General features: G+C 43.5%; 1 protein-coding gene across 1 annotated transcript in view; it reads left to right on the top strand.

Annotated features, from left to right (window-relative positions):
• The window catches only part of AMDHD1 (amidohydrolase domain containing 1), a 210,389-nt gene that overhangs the window by 25,421 nt on the left and 169,056 nt on the right, over positions 1-15,912 (top strand). Inside the window, exon 2 of the mRNA XM_069229089.1 lies at positions 12,260-12,366. Within this exon, the coding sequence (XP_069085190.1) occupies positions 12,260-12,366 (107 nt within the window). The remainder of the gene's footprint in view (positions 1-12,259; positions 12,367-15,912) is intronic.

Raw genomic sequence — 15,912 nt, 5'->3', positions numbered from 1 at the left:
CATGGAATTGTACCCCCCCCATACCAGAATGGTGACAATTCCATGAGCCTAGGCATGTTACATGGCCATGTTTGGAGTTACCATAGTTGTGCTACATATAGGTATTGACCTATGTGTAGTGCACACGTGTAATGGTGTCCACACACTCACAAAGTCCGGGGAAATTGCCCTGAACAATGTGGAGGCATCTTGGCTAGTGCCAGGGTGCCCTCACACTAAGTAACTTTGCACCTAACCTTCACCAAGTGAGGGTTAGACATATAGGTGACTTATAAGTTACTTAAGTGCAGTGTAAAATGGATGTGAAATAACATGGACAATATTTCACTCAGGCTGCAGTGGCAGTCCTGTGTAAGAATTGTCTGAGCTCCCTATGGGTGGCAAAATAAATGCTGCAGCCCATAGGGATCTCCTGGAACCCCAATACCCTGGGTACCTAGGTACCATATACTAGGGAATTATAAGGGTGTTCCAGTGTGCCAATCAGAATTGGTAAAATTAGTCACTAGCCTGCACTGACTATTTAAAATCAGAGAGAGCATAAACACTGAGGTTCTGGTTAGCAGAGCCTCAGTGATACAGTTTGGCACCACACAGGGAACACATATAGGCCACATACATTTGAGCACTGGGGTCCTGGCTAGCAGGACCCCAGTGACACATATCAAACACACTGACAACATAGGGTTTTCACTATTAGAACTGGGCCCTGGCTAGCAGGATCCCAGTGAGACAGTAAACACACCCTGACATATACTCACAAACAGGCCAAAAGTGGGGGTGACAAGGCTAGAAAGAGGCTACCTTCCTACAATGATGTTGTTCTATTTTGATGTGTAACCTTGAATAAGCATGGATGAAAAGGTCCATATCTGGCTCCCAATCTGTGTAAAGCTTGATGAAAAATAAGAAATTCTTTGTGTCTGTTGACTGTAGCGTTAGAGATAACTTGTGACAGAAAAATCTTCTTGCCCGTCTAAAGAAGCTTTATGATTTGGCAACAGTAACTACTTTTAAGAGGTCTGTGAATTCCAAAAATAGTCGGATAACTACTCTTGGTTTGGCAGTCGATGCAGGCGTAGAAAGACAAGGACCTGGTCTGTGAACTCTTTATATATTGAGAACAGTGGATGACAGTAGGTTTAACAATTTTGGAAGGAAAGATGCAAAAAAGGAGACAGGATAATTTTCTTCGGTGCCCTATGGAAGTCCGTATATACAAAGATTGTTGCGCCAATTCCTATTTTGAAAGTCTTCAGCTTGTTCTTTTAACTGAAGAGCTCCTTTTCTAAAGCTGCAGTTTTATTGGTTTCATCATGCATTTCAACAAGCTGTTGCTCCACTGGGGACACGTGTTTTCATGAGAGACCATTTGTCATCAAGATGTTGGATGCGTTTATTAGTTTATTCAACAAAAGGGCCTAGGGGGTGGATTCCTTCAGCAAATTTTCCATTTATATAGGCAATGCAGGCTCTTCAGTTAGGGAGGATCTTGTTTTAATATTTTGTTTGTGCAAGAAGGTGACTGAGGTCCTGATTAGGAGGCTGACGGTCATGAGGCTGCCAACCCTCTGGTGACTGTCGAACCACCTCACTAGAGGCGGTCTGACCACCACATCACAACACAGGTGGGAGCACCTGAAGATTGCTGTCCCCACCAGGGACATTGTTTCCGACGGGCTCACAGTGGTCTGAGTTGTGGTCAGTCACGGCGGGGCTGCACTTAGCGCTGCTGTGCTGATTACAACTCCACTTTCCACCAGCCTTTTCATGACCCTTCCATGAAAAGGCTGCTGGAAACCATTGCTGAAGGCCACAGGGGACCCTGCTCTGCCCAGGGCATGGGCAGTGCAAAGACCTCCCCACCCTCGGAATGTGCACTGTTTGCTTTGCAGACACTGCGCGTTCCAAGGGTGCTGCTGTGCTATGGTATTGGGCTCGGCGTAGCACTGTTCTTGCTGGTCAGCCCTGCAGGAACATTGTAATACAATGTTGCCGCTGGTCAGCATGACAGGAACATTGTAATATGTCTGGGGGGGAGCCATCTGCATGACAGCTGTGTCCTCCCCACAAGTTTGGCAGTCAGCTCCTCTGACCACCCCCTCAAACTCATAATGTGGCCCTGAGTCTTTACTGAAGAAGTGGGTATAGATGAAGAAGGTGAAGTTGCTGAATGTGCCTTTTTGCCAGGAGAATGCAATTTGTCTGTGAATAAACGTTCAGTGGAGTGGTGTTGGAAATGTTTGGTGGCATGCCCAGAATTATCCCCTGTAGAAATGTAGTTAACTTTGGTTGTATGACAGAACCACCCATGCCTGAACCACGCATGCCTAAACAACACGGTATGAACCACGACCAGGTCTTTGCCACACATGCCTTTACCACGCATGCCTTTTACAATGAAATTTGTTGTAAAAGCATGATAGGTAAAGAAATATGCATGGTAAATTCCCCCAGCCCTGAAATCCATCTGCCCCATCTCTTAAAACTGCCCTTCCCCCTGCCCTGAGCTCTAAAACTCTCCCTCCTGCTAAAAACTTCCTGACCCCAGCTCCCCCACTCTGAGCCCTAAAACTGACCCTGCTCGGCCATTAAAACTACCCGACCACCCCCCACCCCTCACCTTAACTTAAATCTGGCCCTGCACTTAAAACTACCTCAAACCCCCACCCTGAGCCCTAGAACTGACTCCCGCTGCCCCTAAAACTACCCAATCCCCTCACCCACTCTGAGGCCTAAAACTCATCACCGTGCTAAAAAACTACCCAACCCCCCTTAAAACTGCCTCTTACCACATGCCCTGAGCCCTAAAACATGGCCCCTGCCCTTAAACTACCCCAACCCCCTGCCCTGAGCCCTAAAAGGGACCCTGTCTGTAAAACTATAATGACCCACCCCAACTGAGCCTTAAAACTGATCCTGCACTTCCCTTAAAACTACTCCTCCTCCCCCCCACACTGAGTTTTAAAACCCTGACCCCTGCTAAAAACTGCCCTGACCACAGCCCCCCCACCCTGAGCCCTAACACTGACCCCCATCCCTGAATCTGCCCCTTTTCCCTGCCCTGAGCCCTAAAACCCAGCCACAGCCCTTAAAACTACTACAACCCCCGTCCTAAACCCTAAAATCCTGCCCTCTGCCAAAAAACAACCCTGACCCCACCTCCACTCTCTGCCTTAACCACGCATATGCATGGTTAAGGTATATCGATGGTTAAGGCAGAGTGCAGACAGAGTCTTGGTTCAGGCAAGAATTGTTCTGCTTTCGGGGAAACTGCACGAGTGGCTTTGCCAGCATTGTAAAGGCTCTTTCCTGTTAATTTTCCATATAATGAATTTGCTGGATGCAACTAAATACATTGGAGGACCTGACATGTGGCGGAGCTCCCTGGTAAGGCGCCCATCTCTGGTGGTGCTGAAGCCACGCCCCCGGGAACTAAAGTCCTGATAGAACTCAGATATCATTGATAAGCTCCATCTAGAAACAGCCCTTTTGAATGTGGCCTCTGCTTCACTAGGATACATCCTCTTCTAAGGAGGGAAGACTGACCCATTAAATAGGCCTTAACATTGAGAACTATTGGACACATCAGGACATTGCGAAAGAGATTAACACAACCCCCTCTCATTGATATAGGCATCTGACCAGGATCTCGCCATCTACTGTAATTTATGCTCAGCCATTTGAACTCACTTGATCTCATTTTTATACCCTTCTTCGCCCTATAATGAAATCCTCTTCAAAAGAAGATGGAAAGGGTGGTTTTGCCCATTTCTAAGAATGTTTGCCCATTTTAGCATAGGCAAATGCTTCCATAGAATTTAGAGAAAATGAAGCATCCTTTCTTCAGTAGGAGATTCAGTTCCCAGAGATGGAGAACCTCAACAACAAAACTTGTATTCCACCAGATTTCTTCAATAACATACAACTTTTCTACCTTAAATATTTACGTTACACTGCAAAAATAGTATGAAATATAAAACGTAAGAGGTCTCAGTCTTAAACACAACAAATATATTTTTAATGTGCACACAGATTCTTTGAGGCAACTTGGAACAAAAAATGAGATGCCGACGATTGCTGTACTCACGGCCACCTACTTATTTACACCAAAATACAAAACACAAACTAACACAACATAATTGCAAATGTTTACTATTGTGTTAGTGAAGTATGCTGTTTTGTTCATGCGCTGTTGCATGCTCTGCTCAGTGTGTGTGATGTTAAATTGTTTTTTTTTACTTTTGTTGTTATGTTGTATATTCATTATGTTATAGGTGTGCTGTTCTGCTGTGTTGCTCTTATTGCTCTGTACTATTGTAATATGGTGATGTGATGTTGCTATAACTCAGCTGCAGCCTGTCTGCTTAAAATAAGCACAAATATTGTTGTCAACCATTGCCACCTCTACAAATGAGCGTACCTTGAAAGTATGATGAGAACTTCACTGTAAAGAGATGGAGAAATAACCTTATTATATCAATGGAGCGATTTTGCAGAGGAAAATATGAATGTATGGGGCACCAAGGCCACACATTTGGAAAGTACATTAGCAGTGCTAAAAATAAACATGAATGGTTTATTAGAGGGAAATGACAGTTGCTTTATGTGTGTAATCTTGAGTAAAGGACTGCACAATTGTAGGAAGTTGGCTCTGTATGTGCTATTTCAAAGTAAGGAATAGCATGCACAGAGTCCAAGGGTTCCCCTTAGAGGTAAGATAGTGGCAAAAAGAGATAATACTAATGCTCTATTTTGTGGTAGTGTGGTCGAGCAGTAGGCTTATCAAAGGAGTAGTGTTAAGCATTTGTTGTACATACACAGGTAATAAATGAGGAATACACACTCAAAGACAATTCCAGGCCGATAGGTTTTTGTATAGAAAAATATATTTTCTTAGTTTATTTTAAGAACCACAGGTTCAAATTTTACATGTAATACTTCAAATGAAAGGTATTGCAGGTAGGTACTTTAGGATCTTTGAATAATCAAAATAGCATACACAGTTTTCAAATAAATCACATATAGCTATTTTAAAACTAGACAGTGCAATTTTCAACAGTTCCTGGGGGGAGTAAGAGTTAGTTAGTTTTTGTAGGTAAGTAAACCACCTACGGTGTTCAAGTTTGGGTCCAAGGTAGCCCACCGTTGGGGGTTCAGAGCAACCCCAAAGTTACCACACCAGCAGCTCAGGGCCGGTCAGGTGCAGAGGTCAAAGTGGTGCCCAAAACGCATAGGCTTCAATGGAGAAGGGGGTGCCCCGGTTCCAGTCTGCCAGCAGGTAAGTACCCGCGTCTTCGGAGGGCAGACCAGGGGGGTTTGTAGGGCACCGGGGGGGACACAAGTTAGCACAGAAAGTACACCCTCAGCAGCACGGGGGCGGCCGGGTGCAGTGTGCAAACACACGGCGTGTTTCCAATGGAAATCAATGGGAGACCAAGGGGTCTCTTCAGCGATGCAGGCAGGCAAGGGGGGGCTCCTTGGGGTAGCCACCACCTGGGCAAGGGAGAGGGCCTCCTGGGGATCACTCCTGCACTGGAGTTCCGATCTTTCAGGTCCTGGGGGCTGCGGGTGCAGAGTCTTTACCAGGCATCGGGATCTGGGAGTCAGGCAGTCGCGGTCAGGGGGAGCCTCGGGATTCCCTCTGCAGGCGTCGCTGTGGGGGCTCAGGGGGCGTAACTCTGGCTACTCACGGTCTCGTAGTCGCCGGGGAGTCCTCCCTGAAGTGTTTGCTCTCCACAAGTCGAGCCGGGGGCGTTTGGTGCAGAGTAGCAAGTCTCACGCTTCCGGCGGGAAACGCAGTTGTTTTAAAGTTGCTCCTTTGAAACAAAGTTGCAGTCTTGGGTGAACAGAGCCGCTGTCCTCTGGAGTTTCTTGGTCCTTTTAGAGCAGGGTAGTCCTCTGAGGATTCAGAGGTCGCTGGTCCTGGGGAAAGCGTCGCTGGAGCAGTGTCTTTAGAAGGGGGGACACAGGCCGGTAGAGCTGGGGCCAAAGCAGTTGGTGTCTCCGTCTTCTCTGCAGGGTTTTTCAGCTTAGCAGTCCTCTTCTTCTTAGGTTGCAGGAATCTGAGTTCCAAGGTTCAGGGGAGCCCCTAAATACAGAATTTAGGGGTGTGTTTAGGTCTGGGAGGGCAGTAGCCAATGGCTACTATCCCTGAGGGTGGCTACACCCTCTTTGTGCCTCCTCCCAAGGGGAGGGGGGTCACATTCCTATCCCTATTGGGGGAATCCTCCATCTGCAAGATGGAGGATTTCTAAAAGTCCGAGTCACCTCAGCTCAGGTTGCCTTAGGGGCTGTCCTGACTGGCCAGTGACTCCTCCTTGTTTTTCTTATTATCTCCTCCAGCCTTGCCGCCAAAAGTGGGGCCGTGGCCGGAGTGGGCAGGCAACTCCACTAGCTGGAATGTCCTGGGGTGCTGTAACAAAGGGGGTGAGCCTTTGAGGCTCACCGCCAGGTGTTACAGTTCCTGCAAGGGGGAGGTGATAAGCATCTCCACCCAGTACAGGCTTTGTTACTAGCCACAGAGTGACAAAGGCACTCTCCCCATGTGGCCAGCAACATGTCTTGAGTGTGGCAGGCTGCTAAAACCAGTCAGCCTACATGGGTAGTTGGTTAAGGTTGCCCTCTGGGGTGTATGTTACAATAAAATGCACACTGGCATCAGTGTGCATTTATTGTGCTGAGAAGTTTGATACCAAACTTCCCAGTTTTCAGTGTAGCCATTATGGTGCTGTGGAGTTCGTGTCTGACAGACTACCAGACCATATACTCTTATGGCTACCCTGCACTTACAATGTCTAAGGTTTTGCTTAGACACTGTAGGGGCACAGTGCTCATGCACTGGTGCCCACGCCTATAGTATAGTGCACCCTGCCTTAGGGCTGTAAGGCCTGCTAGAGGGGTGACTTATCTATACTGCATAGGACTTGTGAGGTTGGCATGGCACCCTGAGTGGAGTGCCGTGTTGACTTACTCGTTTTGTCCTCACCAGCACACACAAGCTGGCAAGCAGTGTGTCTGTGCTGAGTGAGGGGACCTCAGGGTGGCATAAGATATGCTGCAGCCCTTAGAGACCTTCCCTGGCATCAGGGCCCTTGGTACCAGGGGTACCAGTTACAAGGGACTTACCTGGATGCCAGGGTGTGCCAGTTGGGAAAACAAAAGTACAGGTTAGGGAAAGAACACTGGCGCTGGGGCCTGGTTAGCAGGCCTCAGCACACTTTCAAATCAAAACTTAGCATCAGCAAAGGCAAAAAGTCAGGGGGTAACCATGCCAAGGAGGCATTTCCTTACAACAATGTTTATAGGAAAGTCCAGGAACAACAAGTGTTATGCAACTATTAATAAAGTGACATCCACACCTGCCCTGCCCACTGTGATAAATTAATAAGGCATTTGCCATTAGATCTCAAACGCCATCTGAAATGATGGTCTTGGGTTCTCATTATTATTATTGATGGAAGTTGTTAACCTGAAGAAAGTAATATATGATTTTTCATGCATGGAAATGATGACTTAAGTAATTTGTTATACGAGAGATTAGAGATGACTTGCTCATACAACAATAACCTACCTCCCCGTAAATGATGATGGAAGTTTTTTGTGAGCAATTATAGTGAAGTTAATAGATCTGGCGAAGGTAGAAGATTGTGCAGGCTTTAGCATGGAAGATAATGTAAGGGCTCGTCCTATGCTACTTATCTAGGTGCAAGTTGGCTTGAATTGCACCAATAATATCAAAGCAGTATTTGACAATATATTTATATATAGGTATTTACCTTTTGATAAAGTTGGCATGGATGCACAGGCACATGGATTGGCGTTTGTCATTTTGATGCTGAAGTTTAATTGTTCTATGGCTATATTAATGTAATTTAGAATGAAAAATAATAGGTTTGCTTGAAGTATTTATAACATCACACTTGACAAAGATGAGCTGTGCATACAGATGAGAATGGAAATTATCAAGTATTCAGTTAGAAATTGGGGCTCTAGTTTGCAGTGGTGTGCACCCTGTCCAAGTAGGGATCCTCACTCTAGTCCGGGTAAGATAACCCTTGCTCACCCCGTTGGTAGCTTTGCACGAGCAGTCAGGCTTATCTCAGAGGCAATGTGTAAAGTATTTGTACACACACACACACACACACACACACACGACAAAAATCCAACATACACAAGCAAAGATAAAAATTTTTAAAGATTAAACTTCGGGACAACACTTAGAAACATAATACCTCCAACTGGGGCTATCATGATGTCATTGATGGAGTCATTCCCAACAGCCAGACGCCACTTGCAGGGAGTGCATGCCGGTCATGGAGTCGCATGGACCCCCAGGTACAGTACCTTTGAAAATGATGAAACAAAGACGTTTCACGGAGTCGGCGAGGTGAGGCGTGGCGTTGGTTCCTTATCATTACCGGGAAGGTGAGGCATCAGTTCCCTACTGAGAGATAGGGGAGGTAAGGTGTTGGTTCCTTACAGTTTCCAGGGGAAGGGTGATCCGGTGGTAAGGCATCCGTTTCTTATGATCCGGAGGGGTTGAGGAATGCAGCAGGTCAAGACGTGCAGTCGACTTTGCGGTGTTGTGATCACACCCCAGGGTCACAGGTGCTGTGGCGGAGTAGGGTGTCCCGGACGTCGGGGACACAGCACTCAGGGCTCATGCTGTGACAGGACTTCAGAGGCGCTGCACCACCATTTGGCCTGCTGCGTTGGTCATAGTCATTGCACTCGCGGGGACTACAGCTCCTGATGCAGGCAGCGGCATGGAGAGAGATAGCGGCGCCGGTTCTGAAGTCGCTCTGTGTCAATGAACTTGGTTTCTTCGTGGTTTCACCAGAACTCATTTCCAAGGGCCCAGGAACTGGATTTGGCACCACTTGGCAAGTCAGGACTCTTGTCAAGAAAGCCCAGGTACTTGCAGATGAAGTCTTTGATGTCCCTGAGACCTCTAACAGACAACAGGAGGCAAGCTCAGTTCAAGCCCTTGGAGTGCCTTGGAAAGCAGGATGTAGAAAGCTAAATCCAATCCTTTCACACAGAAGCAGCAAGCAGCAGGCCAGCACAGCAAAGCAGCAGACAGAGTGGCAGTTCTTCCTATGGCATCTATCTCTTTCTCCTGGCAGAATGTCCTCAGTCCAGAAGTGTTCTGTAGTTGTTGTCTCAGAGGCCCAATACTTCTACTCATTTCTGCCTTTTTAAGTGGGCACACTTCAAAAGCTAGCCTCTGTAGTGCACAAGACCCTGCCTTTCCTGCACTGGCTCAAGACACTCCAGGTGGGTTAGGGACTGCTTTGTGTAAGGACAGGCATAGCCCTTATGAGGTGCAAGTGTCCGATCCTCCCACCACTGTAGCCCAGGAAGACCCATCAGGATATGCAGGGTACACCTCAGCTCCCTTTTTGTGACGGTCTAGAGTAAATTCACAAACAGCCTTACTGTCGTCCTGACACAGATGTCTATTCCACAGATAGGCAGAGGCACAGAATGGTTATGCAAGAAAATGCCTACTTTTTAAAAGTGGAATTTTCAAACTTTGGATCTAAAAAACAACTTCTCCACAAGATGTATTTTTAAATTGTGAATTCAGAGACGCCAAACTCTACATCTCTATCTTCTCCCGAATGGAAACTACACCTAAAAGATATTTCAAGGCAATCCCTGTAGTAGATCCTATTTAGTTTTAATAGAAATCAGGAGTTTAGCTTGGCCTTCTGGCTTGCAGACCTGTGCTCCGTCACCTAGTGAATTTTAACCTACTTAGCTTGCTCTGTCTCAACCTATTTATTTAATTATTTCTTTCAAAATGGTTGCTATGTTTATAATGAGTGAAATGTTTTGATTTCTCGTTATCAGTGCCACTCTGTGAATTCGTCACTATTAGCGTCAAGGTTGAGTGAGATACATAGGTATTCACATCATGAATCAGGAACATAATGTACTTTTGAAGGGAATTGTTGATATAATTGCCACCCCCAAGCATGCCTCCTTATCCATTGTTTGGGAACAAACCTGTGTCAGAGGTCTTACAAGATCAGTATAAATAAATCTCTTGCATACAAGGTTATCAGAGGAATTGCAACCAGATGCTGTAGATGCCATCTATGCTGCATGTCGCCTTGATGCAGACCCAACTTTCGTGTCACCATGGAGTCTGATCTAGAGACCTCATTCCAAGGTAACAAAGGATGGGGGTTGCATCTTATGGACCTGCTACTGGCAGATTAGGTTTAACACACCTAGCTCTCATTAGGTTGAAGATTAGGTTCTCCATTTCAGGGTTCTAGGGATATTTTACATCTTGTGTTTATTGCAAGATGGTGGGGGTCTTTGTATTCACGACTCTCATCTTTACAATTCTGCTTTTTGCATTGTTCATTATCCTAATCATTGCAGTTCATTGATTTTACAGTAGATTCCAGTCTTTTTAGTAAACCTGTTATATACTCTTCTTCATCTCCTTTATTGCATTTGTGTGATTGCTAACATGAGGAAAGAGTAATCTCGTTCCATCACGACTCCCCTGAGATGTCTCACTCTAGAGTCCATGTGTAAAGTCTGCCAGAAATCACTTTTTGCTGTTTGGGTTTTTGGTGAGGTACAGCTTGTGAGCAGGGAGGGTTGGGCCAACAGTTGCGACCTGTTGTAGGATTGGCCAGTCACCTACATATAAAAGTGCTGTCATCCCTAAACCAGCAGTCTCGCCTAGGAGCGAGAGTCCAACTATGTTAACCTATGGGAGAGATAGGCCTTATGCTAGTGAAAACCAAATTTACCAGTATTTCACTATCAGGACATGTAAAAAAAACAGTACATGCCCTACCTTTTAAATACACTGTACCCTGCCCATGGGACTGCCTTGGACCTACCTCAGGGATGACTTACTTGTAGTAAAAGGGAAGGTTTGGGCCTGGCAAGTGAGTGTACTTGCCAGGTCGAACTGGCAGTTTAAAACTGCACACACAGACACTGCAGTGGCAGGTCTGAGCCATGATTACAGGGCTACTCATGTGGGTGGTACAATCAGTGCTGCAGGCCCACAAGTAGCATTTGATTTACAGGGCCTAGGCACACATAGTACACTTTCCTAGATAATTACTGGTGAATTAAATATGCCAATCATGGATAAACCAATCATCAATACAATTTAGACAGGGAGCACTTTAGCACTGGTCAGCAGTGGTAGAGTGCCCAGAGTTCTAAAGCCAGCAAAAACGATGTTCAGCAGAGGATCAGAAGACATAAAGACGGGGAAACCACGCCAAGGGTTGACAGGTCAATCAGATTCTTTGTTGAAAGTCATCTTCTAAATTATGTACAAAATCAATTACAAAGAAAATCTCTTCTAAGACTAAATAGTATACGCGGAGGAAATTACTTTCTAGCTCTGCTGCATGCTTTTGTATTAACATGCTACCCAAGATGCTATATGGCATAATCATATTTAGTAAGTCCTTGTACTGCATAGAAACGGCAAACAATACCATTGACCAGTGATTTGCATGAGTGGATGTAGATAAGAGTAGGCTGTAATTATGCAATTTTTAAAACTTATTTTCCTAAAAGGTGGATGTCGTTCTTAAGGCAATAAGGACATTGAAGTCTCAAATCAAGATTTACTGAAAATAAATCTAACTAAACCATGTTTATATTTTAATGAAACAATGAAATTACAAGCAGTTTTAGAAAAATATTTGGATTACATCTCCTGCTCATTTGTGTGAATGATGGTTTTAGATTTGAGACTTGTTAAATATGTATCACAAAATGTTTATTTTGAATGCAATTGTTCATGTTAATAATGCTGTTAGGTATATTAGATTTTAGTGTTTGCAGTAAGGCTGATTGATCTAAATATAAATCAAATAATTAAGTAAAAACTACTTAGCCACAATTAGAAGTCTTATTTGAAATTTAATTCAAACAGTGGAAGTCGTTAACGTTCTGGTCCCTGTACTTAGAAATTCTGCGTTTTTTCTGATTTTAACAACATCCTGCATGTTTCTAGGTGATAATATAGCCCAAAAAAGATGTTTAGCGGAATCTTTGAGAGTGAGAAGTTAATTGTATTTTAGATAACCATGTCAGTTTCATCTTAAGTGTTTTTGCTTGCGTCTATTGATTGTTAATGATTTCAAATTACAAGAGGATCCATGTTTTTGTTGCCCTTCCGTGGACAGTGGAGCACCCAACCAACAGCGGAAAGTGTTATGATGCAAGAGGTAATACAACAGCATGCTGTTTCTTTTCTTTACAGAGATGGATGTATAAAAGCGATTGGCCCAGGAAGCACAATCCATGCACAATTCTCAAAGTCCTCTTTTGAAAGAACAATTGACTGCTCTGGAAAGTGTGTGCTGCCTGGTAAGTAAACGCAGTACTGTGAGAATAAATGGGTTCATTTTAAGACATCTTCTAGAACTACTACCTTTCAAATTAAAATGTAGAATTGCACAATCTTTCTCCAGGAACATAACTAGAATTGGAACTCCATTCTCCCAAATCTAAAAATCAATATATCCCGGTACATTTTCAAATCTGTGCTGAAACTTCTTCGGCTTCAAAGATGCGTTCTGAGAGTCCTGGTTATCTCAGCTTTATGATCACTTTCCACCCGGTTACATCCTTTCTTTCTCACTCCATATTCTTAGTGAAGCTCCTATCCCCTTCCTCCTCTAAATCTCCTCTCCTTCTTTTGGGTTTCCTGTTTGTCCCCTTAGGTTTGCAGCACAAACTGTCTTCTCTAGACGATGTGCTGGATTCTTCACCTGGTACAGGAAACTCCCTCCTCCTACTTCTTAGTATAGTACTGTCCACTTACATGTATAGTTGTTAGTCTCTAATTGTATCTCTAAATAATCATAAGGATGTGTTTTGAGAAAAAGGCAACATTCAGAAGAAATAGTTGCTTTCTTATCTTCTGCAAAACCTGTGGAAAATTTGTCCCCTCTTTTTCATTCTTAAATTTTCATTTACTGTCCATGTGCCCTCCAATTCTTTCCTGTTTCCAGAAATGAATGACCTCTGTGCACTACAGCCAAGGACACGTGCATTAAAGGCATGTGACCACTCTCTGTGCAACTGAGTAAGCTACCAGAATCAGTGGTCTTTGCCACTCCAAGAATTTATTGCAGATAAACAAAGGTGCATTTTTGACTCACATGTAGCTGCATTTAATAGATCACTGCCATTGATTGCTGCAGATAGTACACAATGATGAGCTGACGGGTGAGAAACCATGATCCGTCAAGTGAGCTCCCCACCATGGTCTGAAATTAATGGGGAGGTATTCAAAGAAGATATGTAAGCTAATGGTACAGAATTATAAATAAGAACCCCTTTGACCTGAGACGCAATTTAACAGTACTAGCCAATATGCCGCATGACAACCAGCAGAAACATAGAATCACAAAATCTGTAACTTCACATCTGACAATCACCATCAAAACATACGTTTGTATAGATACTAAGTGTGATACTTTCAGCCCATGGCCTTTTAGTCCATAGCACTCTTAATTCTGTTACTTGAAGTTCTATTTTTACGATTGAGGTATAGGGTATACAGTGCTCCAGTAGCATCGATGTTTAAAAATACACATGAACTGCATCACCAGCACTGCACATGGAGTCTGGAAGAGCACAAGAAAGTCACCCTATTTTCCAAAAGTATAAGTAAGACCAAGAAAAACTGCATGTAGAAGTGGTTCTCCTCTTCAGCCGTATGGATGTTGCAAAGCTAAACTTGAGGAGCACCAGCAAAGCTGCAAATTGGGGATGCTGTGTTCTGAGATCACTAGTCCTACAAAGAAAAACTAAAGTGCATCAGCAGCACATGAGTGTAGATGTTTCAGAGTTTGAGTAGTCAGTAAGAGACCTATTGAAGAGAGGCATTGACACTAAGGATAGGAGAAAATGAATGAGAAATGACAGAGAGGTCATGGAAAAGGGATACTGTAATAAGGAAAGAAAGATTACATGGAGCAAAAAGAAGGAGAATGAAGAACTTTGGGATAAAGAGAGAAACACTGGTGAGAGTAACAAAACACTGGAGCAGAAAGAGAAACATTGTAAAGGGAGGATGTTAAGTACAACACTTCAAGGCGGCAAGTGTAACGTCCAGGATAAGAAACATGAACAGGAGCTCACATCCTGCTTGTCCTGCTTCAATGAATTCCAAAGTGTAACTGGAAGAGTGAGTTGCAATTAGAAATCATGTAGAAGGAATGCAGAACAGTGCAGCCCATTAAAATTAAACATATTGCGAGGTAAGGCTGATATTTACAAATGAGATAAAGGTAGGACAAAAGCAAACTTATGCAACTCATAATATAACATAGGGCTGAGGAGAGAGCAACTGGAGTAGGTATCGGATATTTGTAGCATAGATGCTAATTTGTAATAAGCAAACAGACTCCTTACAGCTCTGCACAGTCTCATCTCACTTTTATTGTATCTGTACATCAGGAATTTCAGTTGTTACTTTGCATTCATTTACATTGTAGTTTTCACATAGAAAGTGCCTTTAAATCGCTTGCCATTACATTGTGAGTACATTTACATTGCGTCCTTTTAAATTTGAAGTCTTTTACTTTCACTTTGCCGGTAATTATTATTTTTAATCCTGTATGTACACCTTCATTTTTATATCTGCCTATTTTACATACACTGAAAAAACAAAGGTTAAAGTGACATTATAGTTGGGTATAGTCATTTAACTTATGTTAAACACCATAAAAATTACTGAAAAAACCCAAAGTTTAACATGCAACTATTTCCAGCCATAAAGTACAAAGTAACCCTTAAAAACCAAAGGAATACAATGAAATTCACCAGCTATTGTTTACTGAGCTAAAGCATGCACCCTTGCCATACACTGCCATTGACCCTGCATATTACATCATTTATGACATGTTAAATTACATCACTGAGGATATCACAGCCATATATGGCCTTGAATTACTGAGTGTACACGTGGACCCATAGAATAGAAATAGTGAAAACCTTGGAGGCACATGTAATCAAGCATGTTGAAAGTTATATGGAGCACCACTTACAAATCACCAAAGGCAGAGGTGGAAGTAATGCTCCAAGTTAAACAAGTCAAAGACTGAGCATACCTGATGTTGATTGATTTAAGTAGGTTGTGGCTTAAAGCTTGAGAATGTTTAAAAAAAAAAAAAGTCTAGGACAGGCCAAACCTTCTGTTGACAATAGATTATCCACCAGTGAATACCTGGGTATATGGCCATAATTAATAGTTGTAATGCAGTGCTATACAAACAGCTAGCGTAGAAAGGTTGTCTTCAAGGTGTGGATGTTTATTTCCAGAACTTCCTTAAAGATTTTGAGGCAATAGAGAATGTAGTGGTGTTGCACTTCCATGTGGGTTTTCTCACACTGGCATTATAAGCATGGCTCCAAGGTTGCATGCCTCTGTTCCCATCTCAGTAACGTGTTTAGTGTACTATACTATGGATGGTTGCCAATATGGCCACAAAGAAGGTGTATTTTCAGTGACAACTGTATACCTGTCAACCTCTCGACTTAAAATTGCAGGTCATTTGAAGTCTTTAAGTAGGTAATCTGATTTGGATGAATAGAAAACTGTCTGCAGCTGTAGTGTGTTGAATTGCTTCAAGGCCAAAAATCCTGTAGGATGATGTTGCTATGATTGATGCCAGCAGTAATTTCATTAGAGATATGATTTGAGATGTCATCAGTGATGGTATTTAACGAGTTAAGTGATGTATTATGCAAGCCATAAGCAGTTGGTGAATTTCCGTGTTTTTTTTGTTCTTAAAACTTTTATTTTTCAGGGACACTCACCTGAAAAGCAGGACATCTGCAGGAGTGATGAATGGTCCCCTGACCTCCCAGTACACCTCTCTATACTGCTGGAGAATCACAGAG

The sequence above is a fragment of the Pleurodeles waltl genome, chromosome 4_1 (assembly GCF_031143425.1).
Source record: "Pleurodeles waltl isolate 20211129_DDA chromosome 4_1, aPleWal1.hap1.20221129, whole genome shotgun sequence".
Lineage (NCBI taxonomy): Eukaryota > Metazoa > Chordata > Amphibia > Caudata > Salamandridae > Pleurodeles > Pleurodeles waltl.
This window is presented reverse-complemented; position numbering and strand designations above follow the sequence as displayed.